The sequence below is a fragment of the Sus scrofa genome, chromosome 9, assembly GCF_054392235.1.
Source record: "Sus scrofa isolate SSC_HxYL_T2T_F1_AM1 chromosome 9, Sscrofa_HxYL_maternal_Yorkshire_Landrace_v2.0, whole genome shotgun sequence".
Lineage (NCBI taxonomy): Eukaryota > Metazoa > Chordata > Mammalia > Artiodactyla > Suidae > Sus > Sus scrofa.
The window spans coordinates 38,370,665-38,395,113 of NC_139391.1; the positions used below are offsets into that span (position 1 = coordinate 38,370,665).

At 37.2% G+C, this 24,449-nt stretch overlaps 1 protein-coding gene across 1 annotated transcript in view; it reads right to left on the reverse strand.

Moving 5' to 3' along the window:
- Nucleotides 1-24,449, reverse strand: part of RDX (radixin) — a gene marked incomplete at its 5' end in the record, with an annotated part of 55,940 nt that overhangs the window by 1,958 nt on the left and 29,533 nt on the right. The window contains 4 exon segments of the mRNA NM_001009576.1: nucleotides 14-256; nucleotides 4,900-4,992; nucleotides 6,285-6,445; nucleotides 18,105-18,235. Of these exon segments, the coding sequence (NP_001009576.1) occupies nucleotides 14-256; nucleotides 4,900-4,992; nucleotides 6,285-6,445; nucleotides 18,105-18,235 (628 nt within the window).

Genomic DNA, 24,449 nt, shown 5'->3' on the forward strand with positions numbered 1-24,449 from the left:
CAATTTTAAATACCTGGAGTTGCTTTTTAACACGCTCATTTTTCTGTGTTTCAGTTACACGTTCCTCCTCACTTCTGTGGTTCATTACCCCATCGTTTGATAATTCAGCACTAGCCTCAGCATTATTCTCATCATGTTCATCGTGTTCATTTTCGGTCGGAGGAACGACTGGTGGTGGCGGAGGTGGAGGTGGGGCAGACATCACGGTCTTTAATTCTTCTTTGGTCTTTTCCAAGTCTTCCTGGGCTGCAAAAGCCTGAACAGAAAAAATAAGTTTACCAGCAATTTACTTTTACAACTGGGAAAAGAATCAAGTTATCTTTTCTTTCTAATATCAAGTATACTTCAGGGTAATGAAAACAGGGCCTATTGGAGTTCCCGTCATGGTGCAGTGGTTAACGAATCCGACTAGGAACCATGAGGTTGCGGGTTCAATCTCTGCCCTTGCTCAGTGGGTTAATGATCTGGCGTTGCCGTGAGCTGTGGTGTAGGCTGCAGATGCGGCTCGGATCCAGCGTTGCTGTGGCTCTGGAGTAGACTAGTGACTACAGCTCCGATTCGACCCCTGGCCTGGGAACCTCCACATGCCGCAGGAGCAGCCCAAGAAATAGCAAAAAGACAAAAAAACAAAACAGGGCTTATTAATATAAGTTTATTTTTACAGAAGAATGCCAGCAGGTGATAGAATTAAAGACACCACTGTGCAAATCCTAATAAAACTATTAACTCTGGCAAGGATTATAAACGGTTGCTGAAGTTGTTATACAAATGGTTGATGAGAAATGGACATAGGTATTAATGCCAAAAAATTCCACAATAAATAGATTACATTTTAGAGACAAGAAAATATAACCAGATAATGGAGGAAACAGACTATTACTCCAACCCAATGATCAATTAAAGGAACTAATGGTGGGTTAATCAGATATTAAGTGTCTTCTAATATAATACAATAGCAACTTTCCAACATCACCAATTATTTGAGTAATTACATTGTGCTGGTTTGCCTAGAGAAGTCCTGCTTTACACTGTTGTCCTAGTGTAATTATTAACAATACCCCCTCTCACTCTCAAGAGTGTTCTATTCTAGTTTGGATGATGAATTTTATGAAAGTCTCACCTAGAAGGCACAGTAGCCAGAAACTTTTAAGTTGAATCTTTCAACTTTTTAGGTTTATTTTCCAGCTTACGAGAAATACTGATGGTAAAAGAGGATAAGCTGAACGACGCCGTAAAGGAAGCAACCAGACAAATATGGGAGGACAATCTGCAGGTCCCGTCACTAAACCAGTATCATGAAGAGAAGAACTGGGACACTTTATTTAATTATTTAGTCTTTTTTAGGGCCGCACCTATGGCAATATGGAGGTTCCCAAGCTAGGGGTTGAACTGGAGCTGTAGCTACTTGGCCTACCCTACAGCCACAGCAACGTGGGATCCAAGCCACGTCTGTGACCTACACCACAGCTCATGGCAACACCAGATCCTTAACCCATTAAGCAAGGCCAGGGATTGAACCTGCATCCTCATGGACCTAGTCAGATTTGTTTCCACTGAATCACGACAGGAACTCCTCCAAGCTGGCCTACTTTAAAAAGATCCTTAGAGCAAACAGATGTGATGCAAAGTTGGACAGTGGCCTAGGTCAAATCTGAAGAGAGTGCCCAGAAATAAACCCTACGTATCTGGTTAGTTAATTTACAACAAAGCAGCCAAGAATATAGAAAAAAGGACAGTCTTCAATAAATGGTGCTAGGAAAACTAGACAGCCACATGCAAAAGGATGAAACTAGACAGCTATTTACACCATACACAAAAATCAGCTCAAATGGATCAAAGATTTGAACTTAAGACCTAAAACCATAAACTCTTGAAGAAAATATAGGTGGTAAGCTCCTTGATGGTCTTGGAGATGATTTTTTGGATTTGACACTAACAACAAAAGCAACAAAAGCAAAAATAAACAAGTGGGACTACTTGGACTACTTCAAACTAAAAAAGCTTCTGTAAAGCAAAAAAAAAAAAAAAAAGAAAGAAAGAAAGAAAGAAAAAAAGTAAAGTTCAACATATAGAATGGGAGAAAATATCTGCAAAGCATGTATCTGATAAGGGGTTAATACCCAAAATATATAAAGAATGTATACAACTCAACTGAAAAAAAATCCTATTAAAAAAATAAGCAGATGATCTGAAGAGAGATTTTTCTAGAGAAGACAAAGAGATGGTCAACAGGCACATGAAAGATGCTGAACATCACTAATCATCAGGGAAATGCAAACCAAAACCACAAGGAGATAACACCTCATACCTGTAAGAATGGCTATCATCAAAAAGGTAAGAAATAACAAGTGTTGGTAGGATGTAGAGAAAAGGGAGCCTTTGTTCACTTTTACTGGAAATGTAAATTGGTGCAGCCACTGTGGAAAACAGTATGAAGATTCTTTAAAAACTTAAAAATAGAACTACCAAATGATCCAGCAATTCTACTTCTGCATATTTATCCACAGGAAACAAAAACACTAACTTAAACAGATATAGGCACTCCCCAACCCCATCTCATGTTCGCTGCAGCATTATTTATAATAGTCAAGATACAGAAGCTACCCGTGTCTACCAGTAGATTAAAGAAAATGTGCCATGTATATATATGTGTATATTATTATTATTAATATAATATTATTATTTTGACTATGATAATATAATAGTATTATTCTGTTATAAAAAAGAAGGAAATCTTGCCATCTGCAGTAACACAGATGGACCTTGAGGGTATTATGCCAAATGAATTAAGTCAGAAAGACAAATCATCACAGGATCTCACTTGTATGTGAAATCTAAACAACAAACTAAAGGAGGGGAAAAAAACTCCAAAAAACAAAAAAATTGAGCTTATGGATACAAAGAACAGACTGGTTACCAGAGGCGGAAGTGGAAGAGGAATGGAGAGGGGAGTTTAAAAGCACAAAACCTCCAGCTATAAAATAACTGAGTCGTGGGGATATGAAGTACATACAGCATGGGGACTGTAGTTAGTATTTCAAAGTCGTTAGGAAAACAAATCTTAAAAGTTTACATCACCAAAAACAAAAATCTGTACCTACATATGGTGATGGATATTAACTAGACTTATTGTGATGACTGTTTCACAATAGATACAAATATAGCATCATCGTGTTGTATACATGAAAATATATTACATGTCAATTAAATCTAGATGAAAAACTTTTGAATATAGTCTAATATTAGACAAAATGAAAACTGACTAAAATGGAAGAGTATGTATAGTATGATCTATTCTGAACACAGAAATGTATATGTAAACACAGACAAGCAAATAGGAGACGATCCTGGAAGGATACGAACTAAGGTATTAAAATAGTGATCCCAGTTTGCAAGAATGAGATTTTTCTCTTATGTGCATTTTCAAATGTCTACAATTCAGAGGATTTGCTTCTGTGATTATGTTTTTCATTTTTAAAAGTTTAAGTGTCCTTGAAGTTCATAAATCATCCCTAAAAGGGATTTATAAAATTCTAATAAAGAAAGTAGTGTTAACAAATAGGTTAAGAGAATGGCATTCTATATACATATATACATAATTCTCAATATCAAAAACTTCCCAGGAGTTCACGCTGTGGCTCAGTGTTAAAGAACCTGACTAACATCCATGAGGACATGGGTTTAATCCCTGGCTTTGCCAGTGGGTTAAAGATCTGGTGTTGCCATGAGCTGTGGTACAGGCCACAGACACAGTTCAGATCCTGTTTCAGTTTCAATTCAACCCCTAGCCTGGGAACTTCCATATGCTGCAGGTGCAGCCCTAAAAAGAAACAGAGAAACACACACACACACACACACACACACACACACACACACACACACACACACCAACAGCAACTTTCCTATGAAATTCAAAGTGCTACAAAGAAAATTTAAGAGTGAAATAAAACTGTTTTCTATATTTTGTCATAGAAAAAATCTCCTAACTATTCACCTTTGAGTGTAAAAAAATTATTAGACTTGCCTTTAAGAGTTAACATTATTTAAAATTTGAATTAAACTCTCACTATCTTACATTCCCTACCTTTCCGACTAAAGCCTAATTTTTCACTTTTATGCTATTTCAGACAACAGTGGTTTCATCTATGTGGGAACTCATATTAGAAATCTCAGTATCTTCTTCACTGTATTCTTCTAATTCAACTTAATATCCAATCACTCGCTTGCCAGGCCCCCTTGAGTCTACCACGAACTACCCTTCAATAATTCCTGTTTCTCTGTCTTCTCAGTGCCACATCCTTAGTTCTTAAGTAATCTTGCCCACTTTCCCAACCCATCCTTCATGCTGACTGCTAAGCTGTTAAAAAAAACCATACTTGATCATGTTACAATCCTGTTCTGAAAATTTCAGAGCCCAAAGTCTTCAGACCCCCCCGCTCCCCCCACCCCGTCATCTTGTCTTAGCAGGGCATTTATTTAAAGACTTTCACAACCTAATTCCCTCCCTAACTTTCCAGCTACAACCCCTAAAATTTCTGAAACCAGTCTCTAAGCTGTATTCTCTTACTAGTTGTCCTCACATCTGCTGTGTACTTTTCTACTTCTTACACTCATTCAATTCCCTCTGTCTCCCCAAAATTGAATGTATTATTCCAGAGCCAGCTTAAACTTATAAGGGTTTCCCCAACACCTGCTTCATTCCCAGAGAAATTAAATATTCCTTCTGTGCTGACAAAGTACTAGATTAATATGAACTACAATACCTGCACACTCATACACAGAGATAACCTTTTCCCCTCTAAATCAAGACCATATCTTATATTCATCTCTATACACGGAGCATCCTGCTGGGCACAAAAGAGATGTTCAATAACTGATAGTGAATGAACAAATGATTACTTTGTGTTGCCACTCAGTAGCTTCCTCTTCCTTTTTCTTCTTGGCTTCCTCAAGAAGGGCAATCTTGGCAGTGAATTCAGCAAGTTCTGCTGCCTAAAGTAAACAATACAATTACCAATACTAAAAAATGTAATATATTTTCAATAATTTATAAGCCAACAAAGTTTTAATGTACACGGACTGTTTTATATGTTTTTCATAGTCTTCCATTTAAAAAAAGGAAGTATTTCCTCAAGAGCATAAATATTTTATTTGTATTAGATATAATGAATTAAGGAGACAAGTGAATTTTTTAAGATTTTAGACATGTAGTCATTCCAGTTTCAGTAGCAGGAACTTAAAACTCACAACCTGGGAGCTATTTTGTAACTTTCATCAATATGATATTTGCTGAAGCCTACAGAAGGAAGAAAAAACGTTTACTATTTGCCTTATGGTTTAAACAGCACTTTGTCAATCTCATTTGATTCCCCAACAATCCTACTGGGTGGTATTATTCCTTTTATCAAAGGAAGGCTCAGAAAGACCCAAAGACACATAGCAAGTAAATACCTGAACCAACATTTAAACCTCAAATCTTCTAAGTGTCATACCTACTCATTATTTCTAAGTCCACTACACACACAAAACTCAATAATTACAGCCAATCTTATAGTTAACCTACGGTTATCTTATAGGAGTCAGAATACATACAATGTCAATTACCTAAAGTAAAACACGCCAGTGGCTTTGCAAAGTCTAAATGAATCAGGATTTTTTGGTGGCAAAAGGTTCCATTTATCTTTCATGGTCTTATTTTTTAGGTTTCTTTTTGAAAGCAGGAATAAACATTTTAGGCTTATTTTCACACTTTGTTATTAAGTCACTTGTATCTTTGGTTTGCTTTCCAGAAGGTATAATATACTTAGTTTTACAAAGTTTTTTCTGTTTGTTTGTTTAGATGCCATTATCTTAACTTTGTTCGTGCTTATTAACGAATAAAATTTTACTGTTGATTTTTAGATCATTACCACACACTTTTGGTAAGGGCTGCACAAAGTTGATCATTTATTACACTAACTACTGCTATCTCTGAATTGTCTATTTTTACAATGGAATGTACTTTGTGATGATGGGTGCTCTTCTCTCTGAAAATATGAAATGGTCAATTTAGTCCATAGTTTTCACATTCCTTTGTTATTCTACTTACTGCTTTAAAATACATTCGAATAAAAGACATGGGTTCCCTGCAGTGACAGCCCACAGATCACAGTGACAAGAATGGAAAACATCATTAGCCGACACCTTTGTGTTCAGAGAGTGAATAGTCTGAAACTGTGGAACCAATTTTGTCCATGCCTTTGTCTAAACTTCTTTTTCTCTAAGAGAGAACCCAGGCTTCTTACCAGCTGCTCCTGATTCTTCATCTGGTCTGCAGCTTGTTTCGCTATAGCAGACTTGGCCTCTTCAGCAGCTCGACGCTCCTTTTCAAGTCTTTCTGCTTCTTCTTTTGCTCGTTTTCGTTCCTGGTCCAATTCTAGAGCTTTTCGAGTCTGTTCTTCCAGTTCTGTCAAACATATGTATTTCCCAAAACAAAGATTAATTTAAATTTTCTCATTATCAAAAGAAACCAAAATAGTAGCAAGGAATCTAATCTGTATAGTTTCCAAAATTTATCACATCTTCAAATGAACATATACCTCATTTTTAATTTGGCAAATGCCTAATAACTTTTAAATTCTATTACACAATTCAAAAATGTAAAGAAATTTAAGTTCCATGTAATTCAAGTTATGTAATAAAGCTAGAAGCACATCCTTTATTTTTCAAAAATACTCTCTCCAAACTTTTGACCTAAACAAACTAGTTTAGAAAAAAATCTATAAATCCGGTGTTACCGTAAGCTGTAGTGTGGGTCTCAGACCCAGCTCAGATCTGGTGTTGCTGTGGCTGTGGTGTGGGCCGGTGACTATAGCTCCAGTTGGACCCCTAGGCTGGGAATCTCCATGTGCCACAGGTGCAGCCCTAGCAAAGGCAAAAAGACAAAAAAAAAAAAAAAAGACAAAAAAAAAAGATACAGCCATCTTTCTAAATACTGTATTTAAATATGTTTTTGGACTGGCATAAATAAATAAATAAATAAAATTTTTCATACAATTTTTTAAAAAAAGAAAAAATCTATAAAATAACACTTTAAAACTTGTATACACGCTTTAACTTATCTACACTAAGTACTGGATAGGCAAACATGGATTGAAAATAATACTGGGAGTTCTCACTGTGGCTCAGCAGGTTAAGAACTCAACATAGTCTCCCAACAGTCTCCTAGAGGATGCGGATTTGATTCCTGGCCTCCCTCAGTGGGTTAAAGGTCCAGCATTGTTGCAAGCTGCAGCAAAGGTCACAGATGCAGCTCAGATCTGGTGTTGCCGTGGCTATGGTCGTAGGCCTGCAGCTGCAGCTCAGATATGACTCCTAGCCCAGGAACTTCCATATGTTATTTAAAAAAAAAGACTGAAAATAACAGTTACTGACTCGAATAGAAATTTTGATGTGAATTAATATACATAACTGAAAATTCTGAGTTACTAGTACATACCCATTAATCAAGCAAGAAGACAGTATTTGGAGATGAGATGAATTTTAACCCATAAGTATACAGATCATAAAGTTAATTCTCTTTCTTATTCTAATGAGTCGAATGAGAAAGGAAAATAATACTAGCACAAAGCCAAAAGATTTTAAATCAATTTAAAAGTACTAATTTAGGAGTTCCCACTGTGGCTCAGTGGAAACCAATTTGACTAGTACCCATGAGGACGTAGGTTCAATCCCTGGGCTCGCTCAGTGGGTTAAGGATCGAGCATTGCCATGAGCTTTGGTGTAGGCTGCAGAAGCGACTTGGATCGCTCGTTGCGGCGGCTGAAGTGTAGGCTGGCGGCTATAGCTCTGATTCGACCCCTAGCCTGGAAACCTCTATAGGCCATGGCTGCCCTAAAAAAGACTAAAAAAAAAAAAAAAAGGTACTAATTTTAGGAGTTCCTTTGTGGCACAGCAGGTTAAGGATCCAGTGTTGTCACTGCAGCATCCCAAGTTGCCACTGTGGTGTGGATTCCATCTCTGGCCAGAAAACTTCCACATGCTGTTAAGTATGGTCTCTCCCACTCTCTGCCAAAAGTACTAAATTTAAATATTATTCTGACAATTTTGTTTAATAGCACTGACATTTTATGACAGAAGACAACAGAAAGTGGGTACAATGTCCTCCAAAGAATGACTGACTCACCCTTTCTATATACTTTAGAAAAGAGGCAAAACTGAAAATCTCGATGTCAAAAGTTTTCAAGGGTAACTGTAATGTATAAATCACCTAGTCCTGTTCTTACTTTCTTTTCTTCTTTTTGTCGAAACTAATTTAAATAATGGCAGTTAAGACTTCGGGGATTTTGAGAGGGTTGGGAAGAAAAATGACTACATTGTAGATAAAATGTAAAAATTCTATGTTCCTATTTGGCTATTAAAATGAGATGTATATAATGCAAGATGTTAATACAGCTAAATTCTAGATTATTCACTTTAGTATCTGTCTTCTAAAGCTTGGACATCAAAGCTAGCTTATCACACTTTTCCTATCATCATTCCTTTCATCTCACTGGCTGATACATAAAGTAAAGCTTACACAGTTCATGGCTCTATTCTTTTTCTAAACAAGCAAACAAATAACTAAGAAAAGTTTATAAATCAAAACAACTTTATTTTCCCTCATAATTAAAATTCTTTATATACTATGAGATGATAAAGAAAAATAAGTTTGGGTAACAAGGTTAAATTTCAAAATAAACATTCCCCATTATTCAATGTTTTCTAGCAGTTTTCTTGTACTAAGTAGTAATTTAAAGAACAGCAGATGAAGCCATAGTTGTTTTGTGGTATTTTAAGAATTATACAAAAGTTTAATTTTTTTTAAATGTTGAAAATATATTGAAAACTTCAAATCTACTCTAGTCTCTTGTAGAAAGGAAGGCTTGGAAGTGACTCTCTCCAGTTAACAATGATTGGTCATTGTGACCTATTGACCAAACCCAACCCCACACCTTAATTTATTTTTTAATCTTTTGTCCTTTTAGGGCCGCATCCACGGTATATGGAGGTTCCCAGGCTGGGGGTCTAACTGGAACTAGCTGCCAGCCTACACCACAGCTCACAGCAACGCCAGATCCTTAACCCACTGAGCGAGGCCAGGGATCGAACCCCCAACCTCATGGTTCCTAGTTGGATTCCTTTCCGTGCACCACCAACGGGAACCCCCAACACCTTATTTTTGTAGATAACGTTTTACTGGAACACACAGCCTCATTTATTTAGGTACTGTAAATAACTGTTTCCATGCTGCAGTGGCAGAGTTGACAGCTACAACAGAGACCATGAGGTTCGCAAAACCTCAAATATTTACTATCCAGCCTTTTATAGAAAAAATTTGTAAACCCACAAATTAGAGTATTTCTATGAAACAAACACCCCTCTGGACCTTGGATCCAGTTAGAACCCGTTGCGGAGAAGCATTACATGAGAAAAGTGAATAATATCAATGTTCTACCCATCTGGGTCATAAAAATCTAGAACCTACAATTTCTGAGGTCTGGCATGCGGGAAGAGGGTACCAAAGAATACGGCTTCTTTTAGAATATCAGCTCTTTAGGATGAAGATGAAAGGTTATAAGAATAAACTGTTTCTGGAGTTCCCGTCGTGGCGCAGTGGTTAACGAATCCGACTAGGAACCATGAGGTTGCGGGTTCGATCCCTGCCCTTGCTCAGTGGGTTAAACGATCCGGCGTTGCCGTGAGCTGTGGTGTAGGTTGCAGACACGGCTCGGATCCCACGTTGCTGTGGCTCTGGCGTAGGCCAGTGGCTACAGCTCCGATTCAACACCTGGCCTGGGAACCTCCATATGCCGCGGGAGCGGCCCAAGAAATAGCCAAAAAAAAAAAAAAAAAAAAAGAATAAACTGTTTCTCGCATTAACAGGCATGGTATACCGATGCAGAAAGCTATGGAATTTAATTGGGAGTAGACTAGGGAAATTATTTTTCTTCAAGCGAATCAAGTCCGTGAAAGCTTCTCTTTCTCAATCAGGCCTGAACACAAGCATCACTTGACTGTGACAGGTCTAAGACTTTTCAAGCCAAATGATCTCTAGTGTTACCTCCAAGGGCAAAACTCGGGAGCTATATAATTGTAACAGTATTAGTGAAAATAGTATTAATAAACAAAATATCCCAAAAGGACTATAGATTTTTTTCTTCTTATTTCCAGTCTAGGGGAATAGTTTATTTTTCCCCTGGGGAAAGAACTAATAGTACTGTAAAAGAAAAGCAAGTAAAAGTTACAATATCAAAATTTTTAGAAATCACAGAATACGATTATTTACTGAAAAAGCAATTTTAAAGCAACTGTACTACATCTAAGCAACGGGGTATTATGCTATCATAAAAAGAGTAAGGAAGCTCTCTATGAAAGCATATGGAATGACTTCCAAAATTACATTAATTGAAAACAGCAAGGTGCAAAATGATATATGTACCTTTTAAGAAAGAAGTGCAAACAAACATAGCTTTGTTGTGTGTATCCTGAACTTGTTTATTTTATATAGAAAAATCAGGTATTTAACATTCCCAGGAGAGTGGGTGGAATAGAAGCAGAGCCTACAGTATTCTATCAGGCTCGAAGGCAGATTTAGACTTTGGAGCTGCCAATGCATCCAAGGCTTGAAAGGAGAAAATCCTAAAAAGCAGTAAATGGAAAAGCCTCAAAATCTGCATGCTCTTTGCCAAATCCTAACGTGTACACACATAGGTTGAGATAGTAGGGAAACAAGTAAAAAGCAGCTGTAAGACAGTAAAGAGCTGACCAGAGAGATCAGTTCTTTTGCAGCTGAGTCAAAGGTTGGAGTTGAGGGCCCTCTAAGATGGAAGGGTCCCAGTAAATTCGCAGACTTTCAGATAACACCCCAAAAGGCTATAGACTAACAATGAGGGAAAACCAGAAAGAGACCAACCTTAACAGAGCCTGAAACCCAGCTCATTCCACCAAGGTGACCTGCACATAGTCTACCTGTCAAAAGAAAATTAAATCTTCTCTATAGGGAGATAACACCATCCAAAGTCTGTTAACTTTTCACATACAATGTTGGGCATTCAACCAAAATTACCAGGTATATCAGAGAGGACCAAACGAGCCCCTCTGACCCCCTCCCCTTACCTCCAAAAGGGAAAACAGACTACAGAACAGGCCTACACATTACCCAGGGGCTGGGGTTAGCAAACAAGGTCATTAAAATGACCTACGATGGGTACTGCTCATCTGGGAGAGCTGGAAAAAAAGCAAAGCATGAAGAAAGAATCCAAGGCCAGAAGAATACTGACGACAATGCAGAAACCGATTTTCAGGGGTCTATAAACCCTCTGCAAAGATGCCAAGGGCCAGAGTCCCTTTCATAACTATACAAGCCCAATTTATCAATCTTTTCCTTAAGGTTATAAATACATTCTCTCATTTACTACCATCTAGAAACTTCATTCTACCTTTAACATTTAGGCTCACAATTCATAGTCCCTCTAGAGACACCAGCTAAAAATTCAGGAGCTCTTTGACAGGGACCCAAATATACTACAGATTTTATTTTAGCAATACAGTGAGCCACCGCACTAGAATCATGCATTAAAAAAAAGAAGAAGAAATCCCTTCCCACCTCAAATAAACAGCACAACTGAAAAACTGCAAATGTGAAGAGCATGTGCCACTCCCCTGTGGCTGAGAATGAAAGGTTAAGGAAAGAAAATCCAAAAAGGCCACTGGGCAGCAGTGGTAAACCTAACAGAAAAGCTAGACAGAAACACCAACTTTGGAAGATAGAGCAGAGTCAAGGAGCTTATCACCACATTCAGAAACTGTTACTACATCCTTAACCCACAGAGGTATTCGGCAAAGACAACTCAAGAGCTGATCTTCCTCTCCTGAACTTTCCATTTCCAGAATTTCCTCTTCAGAAACTGTTCAGAAAACGCTTATACATGACTAGAACGGGAGGCTACAGAAGATGGGAGGAAAGGGAAAGCATAGTTAATACAGCAAGCAAAGAGAAGACTACCAAGCTAGGAATGATTCAGGAGGCGCGTCACTTAATACCACGGGAGGGGTTTAGGGTGTGAGGTGTGCAGAATACTCAGACTGCTGACTTAAATGGAGGGGTCTAAGTCTGGGCAGGTATACAACTCTTCTGGAGACTTTAGTTTGTCCTGCTATAAATTAAATGGCTACCTGTAACAACTTTATTGAGTAATTATTTTCCTTTTCTCAACTTCAGGATTATAATTAATAAAAGCATATAATGTGTAACAGTCAACAATTAATGCCATAAATGATTAAAGGTAAAAGATAAAGTCTAAGTACTGTGGAAGTCCAAGTATTGCCTTGTCTTTGAAACATGCTTCCTACCATTTTATCGTATATCTATTATTCACTTATGAGACGTGTTAGTTAAATATATGTTTGGATACAACTAATAACTGAACATTGTGAAACTGGCAGTAAGACAGACAAATAGCTAAGTAGAACAAAACATTCTAGAAACAGACCCATACATACAGTTTTCTGGATTTGTGACAAACGTGATGCTATGTATGGTACAAAAGGGAAAGGACAGTCCTTGCAATAAATGTGTCTGGGTAAGTTAGAAATAAATATGGAAAAAAAGAAAGACCTTGACGCTTATAAAAATCACTTATATACGGATTGTGGACCTAAATGTGAAAGGTAAAACAAAGTTTCCAGAAGGCAGTAAAGAAAAATACATTCATAATCATAAGGAAAAAGAATGATAAATGGAACTTAAAGTTAAGAATGTCTTTTCAAGAAAATCATGGACTTGGAGAAGAGACTTGTGGCTGCCTGATGGGAGGGGGAGGGAGTGGGAGGGATCGGGAGCTTGGGCTTATCAGACACAACTTAGAATAGATTTACAAGGAGATCCTGCTGAGTAGCATTGAGAACTTTGTCTAGATACTCAGGTTGCAACAGAACAAATGGTGGGGAAAAAAATGTAATTGTAATGTATATATGTAAGGATAACCTGACCCCCTTGCTATACAGTGGGAAAATAAAAAAATTATAAAAAAAAAAAAGAAGATGATACACAATGCACAGCAAACTGCCTTTCAAAATTTAAAAAAAAAAAAAAAAAAAAAAAAAAGAATGTCTTTTCATTAAAAGACACCATTAGGAGTTCCCGTTGTGGCTAAGCGGAAAGGAATCTGACTAATATCTATGAGGACGAAGGCTGGATCCCTGTCCTGCATAGGCTGTAGATGCAGCTTAGATCCCGTGTTGCTGTGGCTCTGGTGTAGGTCAGCAGCTACAGCTCCAACTGGACCCCTAGCCTGCGAACCTCCATATGCCGTGGGTTCGGCCCCACCCCAAAAAAGACACCAGTAAGAAAGCAAAAAAGGTAAACTGGATTTTTAATAATACATGTGAAGAACTCTTACAGATCAGTAAAAAAAGAAAGCAAATTGAAAAAATTTTTTTCTTTTAGGGCCTCCCTCAAGCATATGGAAGTTCCCAGGCTAGGGGGTCGAATCGGAGCTGCAGCTGCTGGTCTACACCACAGACCAGCAACACAGGATCCAAGCCGCATCTGCAACCTAGCCTGCAGCTCACAGCAAAACTGGATCCTTAAAAAGGCCAGGGATCGAACCTGCATCCCCATGGATACTAGTAGGGTTCTTAACCCACTGAGTCACAATGGGAACTCCCCCAATTTTTTTTGAATGGGCAAAACAAGTGAAAAGGCACTTCACAGACAGCTATAAGCATTTGCTAAGGTGCTCAATTACATCGAGAAAATGTACCATACTCACTGTATTCACCAGAATGGCTAACCAAAGCAAAAAAGAAACCCTGATGATAACAAGGGGTGGATATAATGATGAAGACACAGAACAAATGAACTTTCATTCACTACTGATAGGAATGAAAACTGATACAATCACTCTGGGAAAATGCTGGCAGCATCTACCACAGCTGTGATCCTGCAATTCCACTCCTAGGTGTCTACATCCCACAAATTAGTAGATAAGTATGCCAAGTGCTACCTTCAAGAATGCTCACAGAAGCCTTATTTTATAACAGCCCAAACTGGAAATATCCCAAATGTACATCACCAGTAGAATGGTTAAATTTCGATATAGATATGCAACAGAGTATTACACAACGTAAAAAAAAAAAAAAAGGAACTACAGCTACATGCATAAGTTTGAGCAAAGGGAAGCAAAAAATAAATATACATGAATTCATTTATATATAGTTCAAACACAGACAAGATGATTCTAAGGCATGACACCAAAAGTATAAGCAATAAAAGCAAAAAAGTAAATAAACTCGACTTCATTCAATTTTAAAACCAAAGAACACCATCAACAAAGTGAAAACAGAATGGGAGAAAATACTTGTATACCATACATCTGATAAGAGATTTATATACAGATATATAAATAACTGTTAACACCTCAACATCAAAAAGACAGAGATGAAAATAGGTACAAAATGTGAAAATACATTTTTCAAAAAAGATATATAAATGGCCAATAAGCATATGGAAAGATGCTCAACATCATTAGCGATTAGGAAATGCAAATCTAGCCGCAATGAGATACCACTTCATACCCTTTAGGATGACTATAATCCAAAAGACAAACATTAACAAGTGTTGGTGAGGATGTGGAGAAAACATGGGAATGTAAAATGGTATATAGTTGGTCTAGAAATCAGTCTGACAGGTCCTCCAAATATTAAACATAGAGTTACCATGTGATTTAGCAATTCCACTCCCAGGCTAATACCCAAAAGAAATGAAAACATACAGATACACAATAACTAGTATACAGATCTTCATAGCAGCGTATTTACAATAGCCAAACAGTGGAAACAACCCAAATGTCCAACAATTGATGAAAAAATGCAGTATTGTATGCATAGAATGGATTATTATTCTGCAATACAGTCCTTGTTACATGCTACATCTGGATGAACCTTGAAAGCATTATGCTCAGCAAAAGTCACAACAGACTACATTTTGCATGACTACATTCATATGAAATGCCAGAACTGGCAAGTCTATCAAAATAAAAAGTAAATTAGTAGTTTAGAGCTGGGGACAGACAACTGGGAAGAGTTGGGAAGTGACTGCTAACAGGTATGGGATTTCTTCTGGGGGTGATGAAACTTCTAAAATGGTGACAGCTACACAACTCTGCAAACATACTAAAAGCTATTGAACTGTACACTTCAAATGGCTGTGTGGTATGTGAATTATATCTCAACAAAGCTACTGGAAAGAAGGTGAAACTAAACTTTATGATGAGATAAATCAGAATGATGTATGTCACCACTTGGGATAAAAGATGACTGTGAAGGATGTGGCGGGTGGGAGGGTGGTTCTCTGAATAAAGGTAATGTTTTATATCTTGTTCTGGGTAGTTAGAAAAATAAATTCACTTTGTAAAAATTCATTGAGCCTTACACCTAAGAGGTATGAAAAAACTTCAATGACAGAAAAAATTTAAAATGACTTTATTTCAAAAAAATCTCAGAAAGCTAAGTTAGGGTTTACTTCCATTTTAGAAATCAGGAACCTAAGGAAATCTGGGGGCTACAATGACTTGCTATGGTCATTTTCCAAGTTAATGACAGAAGTCAAGCTTTCCCCCTATATGTAAACAGTGTATATCTAAAGTGGACAAGCCCCTCCCATTCACAATTACTACTTTTATCGCATTACCCTGCTTATCTCCCCCACAGCACTTTAGAACTACATAAAATGATTTTTATTATCTGTTAATTTTATTACTCCATCTTTTCTCAATAAAGTGTAAGCTACATGAGAGCAGAAACCTTATCTGTTCAGTACTGTATCCCTAATACCTAGAACAGTGCCTCGTACAGTACAGGAAGTATCCAGAATGAATGATATCACTATACCCCCAACTCTTTCATATGGTTTGTCCCTTTGAAGGTGGAAATTCACTTTGGTATTTGCTGGAACAGTAACTAAATCCAAGTTTGGTTGTATTATATCTCAAATACAGCCACCAATATATATATTTTAAAGATGATTAAAAGGATGATAAAGGAAGCTGAATAATTTAACAATGATGAATTATAGGAATGTAAAATGTTAGAAAGGTTCTATTTAATGATTTATGAGTCACTTCAAATAATAACAACTTCAATTAAAAAAAAAAAAAACTTTTTCCAAATGTTGGAATGTCATCATTCCAAAATGACAACAATGAAGTACAGAAGTTTCTTCTCAAATAAAAACATTATAGATTTATCTACTAAAATCATGAGTTAGATATGGCCAGAGTTACTGCACTTGAATAAGAATTTAGCATAAATTACAAGACAATCATGTAGAGTTTAGGACAGCCTGGAAAAGCTTTATTATTCGAAAAGAAAAAGAAAAAACAAATTGGATGTCCTCTGCCTTAGGCTGAGTGATCTGAAACTGTTGTTAGGGATGCTCTATATTTTCTTTTGTTCTATCTTCCTTTTATTTATTTATTTTTTTCCCTATCTTCCTTATATTCTTGAGTGCTTCTTTACTTGAGTACTTTTCTGTATGTAATCATTAGTATTTTTATTATACATACTAAATAAATGAGATTTAAAGATTTAATGAACAGCTATTCTCTCAGAAAAGGTATTATATAAATGAAAAAGTGCTACCATTCAATCTTCTCTTTAAAATTGGATCAATACCATAAATTTCTTTAAACTCTCCTTTTAAAAACACACTTTAGTACAATCCAGATGTGTTCTTATAGCATTCTTCCTCTGAAGGTATTGTTTATACATTTCACATGGCACTTAGTACATGTTACCTCACTTTATTAATACTTTTATGTACACATCCCATTCCTGCCACCCATACAGGCCTCTCCCATGCGTGCTATGTATCTGTCTTTCTAAAATGCAGCACAAAGTAGGCACATCATAAATGTCTGCTTTAATTGATAAAAAGGGTACCGAGAGTGGTAGAAACAGCAACAAGCTGCAATTTACGAAATAGAGTCTACCCTTGTGTTATGACTTGCAAACAAATTTCTTTACTACCTATGGGCTTTAAATAGTTTCTAGGTGTGAGAAGTGAGGCTTCTAATGAGTCAGGATAAAATCCGATTTTTTTTTCTCTATTTTTTCTCTTAGAAATATTACTTCTAATCACCCTGCAACTGGAATGATAAGTCAGTTTGTGGATTTATAACAATCTTTGTGATTTCCTCCTCTAGGTACCATTTGTAAATCTTTCTATCCACTGCTTAAGAGTATCTTCCCACCATGGTAGGCTGATGCAAGGAATGAAAATAAACCTTAAATAAGACTATTAGTTATTTCCAACAGAAGTGAATGGCTAATTCTACTAGTTGTCAGGAAAGTAGGTATTAATTCCAGTTTTATAAATAATGTAGATTTCATGATATCCCCCAGATCCCACTGCTTAGGAAGGGGCACAACATCTTATTTTGCTCAGTTATCTTTTTTCTTTTGTTGTCTGAAGGTAGTATATTCTAGAGTTACTTTATATGAATGCGCTCTCTAAACCCAATATACCCTTTCTATATATACAGCACAGCATTTTTATTACACTGACTAGAAGCAAGTTCTTCCAAACACCTTTTCCGAAACAATCAAACAAACAAAACACGTCTATATAGTGTGTATTATTTAATAATACTGAAATTAAGCTTAGAGACCATGTTCCAGGTGAGTTTAGTCAGAATAGCTTAAAGTGCCTTAAATTACTTAGATTCTTAAAGTACTTAAATACCCATAAAATGCTTTTGTTTAAATGCTGGAAAGTATTAAAAAATATGTGTTTATGGAACCCTGAATAGTAACAGGAATAAATTAATATTTATGGTCATTTATAAGATATGAGACTATGTACACGAATATTCGAGTGCTTAAGTAAATGAAGGACAACACATGAGCACTGTATAGCTGAATGTGCCTTTAACATGTTTATGATGTAATTCTACTAAGTATTAATTTGGCAATTAAATGTACTTATTCTGTATAAGACAAATAAGATCTAATAATAGTAGGAAATACTACTATCTGATAACAAAGGAACAATTTTGAATCCAGTGTCAAACAGAAATGTTTACCTTTCTGGGCTTTCATTGTCTGTTCTTCAATTTGCCTCAGACGTTCCATTAGCTCTTCCTTTTCACGCTCTATTCTTTCCTTTTCCTTTTCTGCTATTTCTCTTTTCTTCTTTTCATTCTCTAGTTGTGCCCTTAAAAAGAATCACAATTTTGTTGCTACAAATTAATAGATGGAAATATTCACATGAAGCCTAAGTGTTAACTGTGCATCAACTAAGAAGAGACTACAGCATAAATATCTTAACAGAGTCCTTTTTATATTCAGATGTGTTAAAAAAAAATCAGTTTAAGAACAGAGGACTACACCATTACCTACACATACACTGAATTATAATGTATTTCTTTCCTTTCCCCCTTTTTTTGCTTTTTAGGGCCGCACCCACACAACACAGAGGTTCCCAGGCTGGGGGTCGAATTGGAGCTACAGTTACGGCCTATGCCACAGGCACAGCAACATGGGATCTGAGCCGCGTCTGTGACCTACACCACAACTCATGGCAATGCTGGATCCTTGACTCATGAGTAAGGCCAGGGATCAAACCCACATCCTTGTGGATACTAGCTGGGTTTGTTACTGCTGAGTCACAGGAGGAACTCCGGATCATAATGTATTTCTTATTGGTGAGGTATGTAAGTACAGTCAATGACTGTTTAAAATGAACTAACAATAAATTAAATGCCAGAACAAAATTAATTGCACCATTGCTATACCAAGAACGTGCCTTCTTTAGATCAGCAGGGGCCCTCCACTGGGCAAACAGCAAAGGCTTGAGGATAGTACTTAAGGTTCTTTTACTTTAAACAGCAAAATAACTTGGGAGAACAATTTTTCAATCATTAACAATTAATTAATACAAGCTGAATTTCTTTCTTTTTCTTTTTTCTTTTTAGGGCTGCATCTGCGGCATATGGAGGTTCCCAGGCTGGGGGTCGAATTGGAGCTACAGCTACCAGTCTACTCTACAGCCACAGCAACATCAGATCTGAGCCATGTCTGCAACCAGTATGACAGCTCACAGCAATGCCTGATCCTTAACCCACTGAGTGAGGCCAGGGATCAAACCTGAAACCTCATGGTTCCTAGTTGGATTCATTTCTGCTGCACCACGACAGAAACTCCAATACAAGTTTAATTTTTAAGATACGTTCAACTTATGCTTAAGATATAAGATGATAAATTAGTTTTATCTCCTTTGACAAACTCCAGAGAATAACAGTACATATCTAATGCTGTTTAAAAAAAGATCATCCTGAGATCTAGGTGGGAAAGAGTGTGCTTCCGTCATTTAGATGCATCTGCCACGAGCCTAATGAGACTGCTCCTTTAAATACAGCCGAACTCATTCATCAAATGTGTACCAAGGGCCTACTGTGGGTTAGACTCTATGTTGGGGGTCAGAAGTATAATGATGAATAAGAGTTACATGACACACTATGTTAATTATCAGATAATACTGTCTACTTTCATGAGAGTAATTTTCTTCTTAATTAAAAAAAATATGATTTCCTCTCTGAAACTTATCTGAATCAGCTTAAATATTCCCAAAATACATGGCTTCCATTTGATGTCAAATCTGAATTTCAGGCCCAAACCATGTAATTTCCCAACTTGCAGTCTTTGGTAAGCTTATCAGCATTATCAATAATTTCTCACTCAAAAAACTTAATTTAAAAATTCCTACAGTTCCTAGTACCTATCTGCCTCCAATATCAAAAAAGAACCTAGCTTTGCAGCAAACATGCAGAGCTGTGACAGGTCAACAAGAGATCAAACATAACCCATGGTGACCTCCTAGTGCTCCAAGGCAATACATTAAGTGTAAAGTGACCATACTTCCCAACTGGTTTTAATGACTCATCACTGCATTAAATAACCAAGGGCCTGGAGTTCATTCATGCGAGAGGACTGCCACCTCTGTTCAAGAGTCCCTACAAAGTATGTCCTCAATGGCCAGGAAGAAAAGTTAACAACTAAGCAAGCACCCCTCTCCATCTAAGACTTGGGCTCACTCATTTACCTCTTTCTTCATCCCCAATTTTAATCTATAGAGTATATACAGGTAAAGAGACCTCAGGATTTGGGACCTCCCAAACCTCCAGAAGGCAGGGGTGACAGAGGCTTAAAGAAATGTTTGAGTTCCCCAATTTCCTTGAGCAAAACAAGGGCCTGCTGGCTCCCACAGAGAAGACCACCCTTTCTGTATTCTTTAGAAAACTCAAAGGCAGGCCTATCTTTGAAAGCAAGAGCACAGTACTTTTCAAGTAACTGTTAGAATGGCCAAGAGCTACTTTTTTCCATGCCAGACTGCCTGCCACACTGAGATGCTGAATAGCCTACCAGAGTTATGCCCAGCCTCTGCTCAATCATATCCAGTGATGCCAGTTCTCCAAGACAGTTACCTTCCTCCCTTCCTTCCTGAAACCCTGGGACATTTCATGGGGACTTACACCACAAACCAGCTCAAGACCAAAGGCTAACGTAACATTCCACGAACTGAGAACCTTTCAGGTCCAGCTCTGGCACAGAGAAGGCCCCTTCTGGAGATGGGTACTGGTGTTATTTAGCTTTTCCCTACTGATGTTTCATTTGTTCTTTCCTAAGGATGGGGTCAGGAAAACAAGACTAAAGGTAACAATAAGCAAGCTCAAAGGAAGGTTTACTCTTGGCACTTAAAAATAGAATAAATGTGTAGCTGATATTTAACTTGATTAAAATATTTAAAGCATTCTATAAAGTTTACTCTGTTGCTTTCTCATGATGATTGTGCTTCACATCTTATAAGAAATCTCCCGTGGCTACAGACAGCCATCACCACCTAGCACCTCATTCAATTAACACAAATGCCTTTGGCTCTACACATCTCTTAGTGATACCTAGTTTTGACAGGCCTATCTTATCCCTTTTAAGAAAGCGAAAAAGTCTGTTTCTCCCTTAAACACTGTTGGAAGACGGACCTGGTCCATTCACTGGTCCCTAGGCATGCCATGCAAACTCTTCTCCTTAACACATAGGTTGGCTTCTGAAAATATCTTACCTCCGTCTCTCGTTCTCAAAGTGAAGTCCCACTTTCCCCATGAAGCCTCTTGTGATTACTCTAAACCACAGAGATAAATATTTTTCCTCAGAGTTTGGATTTGGAAATACTCATTTGACCAAGTTGTTCTATTTTAAGAATATAAATAATATATTAATAAACTATCAATCCTTTCTACTAACAAGCAAAAATATTTTAGAATGCCTTACTTTTTAAAAACTATTGGATGGGCCCAATTACATTTTTCTTAAGTGAAGATTAAAAACTGCTGTATTCAACTTCTATTCAGACTATGTATTAAAAATACTAAGAATTATTATAATAGCTACTATTTATTAAGCATCAGGTACTTGGACAAATGCTTTTACATCAATGTCATTATTTCTCACAAAAACCCTTCAAAGTAGAACTATTATTTTCATTGTAGGTGCAAGAGAACAGTAGCTCAGAAGTTACTTGTTCAACAAATGTCAGAGAGGATTCAAACACAGATTCATCTAGTTCCAAAGCCTGTATTCTTTGACTCCAGCTAAGTCCTAGGGATCTAGGCAGTTAACCATGGCACAGACTATCCCACAGCTAACCTGGTACATAGGTGTCTGACTCTAAATTGTACACTCAATTCAATTCGGATGTAAATAACTTAAGAACACAGATTATAGGGACCAATAACCCACTGAATATAACATCATTTTTATGGTTAAAAAAAAAAAGTTATGAAAGTTATGGGGAGAGAATGTTGCCACATACGCCAAGGCCCTGCAGGGAACGAAGCTTCCTTGCCGCCCCTTCCCAACTACTGCTCTTGCCCAAGAAAGCCCCCAGCAGCACAGGCAGCAAACCTCTGAGCAACAACTCAAGTATGTCTGCTGGCTACTTTGTTACTGGGCTTGACCAAAACCATTTCCACACGCACAGCTTTCATTTCCCTCTCTCTGGCCAACATAGCAGAGAGTAAAGGGAAGACTTGACATATGCCATTTCTGAAACACTGCCAATCCCTATGTGGCTGCTCTAATATAAAGCATCCTCTAGGAATTCAAATGAATTAATCCATTACTGAATTCCTACTGTGTAAAAACAATCAATAAATGCTTGCTAATTAAAGGCAGGAAACTTTGATAGAATCCAACAAAGGAGCCATGAGATTGTTACTGTATTTTTTAAAAAGGAAACTCGAAATCTTCCACTTTTATCTAGACCTCAGAGTAACTAAAATATGGCACCATCACCAAATGGTGTTTATTTGGTATTTATTAATTATACTACACTCCTATGTGTGAGGAAAAAAAGGACAAATATATTTAAGAATGCAAATAAGATATCAGCCTTATAAACAAGCAGAACAGTGAGGACATATTATTGCTTGATGAGTACTAGACGTAATTTCTTACTTAACTTAGGAGACCATAGGGAGGAACAGAAAGGGAAGGGAGAAAGACAGTGTGAGAGTGGGTGAGAAAAAGAAAGTTTTGTCTTTGACAGATGGAGGGAAAGGTTCTGCTGAATAAGAGAGAGAGGAAAGCTCAATAAAGAACTAATTTTTTTTAAAGTATGTAAGACTAGAACAAAGCAACATGAGAACAGTGACAATGACAGACCGTAAAGTTAACAATCCAACTTAGTATCTTTAATGGCAGGGTCAGGAATCCCTGCAAAGTTTTATGCTTGTGTAAAAAATGTTCTGTGAAGTAGTAAACTTCTCTAAGGCAGACAACTTGAGGGGAAGTCTGATTTAACAAAATACCTGAATTACACAGAACATTTAAGAAAAAGATATATCTGGAGTTCCCACTACGACGTGGTGGGTTAAGAATCTGACTGAAGAAGTTCCCATTGTTGGCAGGTTACAAACCCGACCAGGATCCATGAGGACATGAGTTCAATCCTTGGCCAGGCGCTCAGTGGGTTAAGGATGCAGCATTGCTGTGGCTGTGACGTAGGCCGGCAGCTACAGCTCCAATTTGACCTCAAGCTTAGGAACCTTCCCATATGTTGAGGGTATGGCTCTAAAAAGCAAAAAAAAAAAAAAAAAAAAAAAACTGCAGCAGCTCAGCCTGCTGCGAAGGCATGGGTTCTATCCCTGCTCCACTGCAGTGGGTTAAAAGACCTGGCGTTGCTATAGCTACAGCATAGATCGCAGGTGCGGCTCAGATTCAAGCCCTGGCCCGGGAACTTCCATACGCCACAGCTAAGCCAGAAAAATAAAAAATGATTTTAAAAATTTTATCTAATACAAACGCTAAAGATATAGGCAGCAAAATTTTATTTAGCAGAGGACCATTTTAATTACTGGATTCAAATCATGTTATTTCCAACACAATATATGTTTGTATATATGGTTAGGATGCCTCAATTTTGTTTCCTTTAGGACCTACTCTATTGTTAGGTTACTAAGTTATTTTACAAAGGTTTCCTCTATAGAGGTTAACTTTAATTTGGTCTCTAAATTTTTTTCAAATAAAGCATAAAATCTAAATTAATGTAGAATCACATTTGGGAATTACATTGCTGGACGTAGTAATGTGGTTCCAGTGTCAACAAGGATTTTATTCAATATTTTTCCATTTCAAAAATCTCAATTTAACATATTAAATATATCTTGTTTGAAACTCCAAGTGAACTGTGGTTTAAAAAGATCAGTGTCCGGAGTTCTCTTGTGGATCAGCAGATTAAGGAGCCAGTGTCACTGCAGCGGGAGGGTAGCTGCTGTGGCTTTGGTTCAATCCCTGGCCAGGAAACTTCTGCATGTCATGGGTGTGGTCAAAAAAGAAAAAGAAAAAAGAAAACTATCAGTGTTGCTGGCAGGAAGTACTAGTGTTATTCTCTTATGTATGGTGACGCTTCAGTTCTACAATGTCACTACCACTGCTTCAAAGCAAAACATTCAGCACATTCTTACCCTGAAAAATTACGACACAGAAGTCACAAGCAAAACAAACTTAAAACATTTCAAACTACTATATCCACACCAAAGTCTGTCAGTAAAAAGCATGCTTGATAATAGAAAACCACATCTGTGAAGGCCTGAAAAGCTATTTTCTCAGAAATATGTCAAAGATTTCTAACTTAAAAAAAAAACAGGGATTTCCGCTGTGGTACAGTGGGTTCAAGATCTCGTGTTGCCGCAGCTGTGGTTCGGATTTGATCCCTAGCCTGGGAACTTCCACATGCTGCTGGGGTGGCCAAAAATAAAAAGATAAGATTTCTAACTTGATAATACTACATACTCATTTTAAAAGATAGAGATAATACTTTCAATTTTAATACAATGAAAATAATGTAAAAATGCAAATTTAGAGTATGTTAA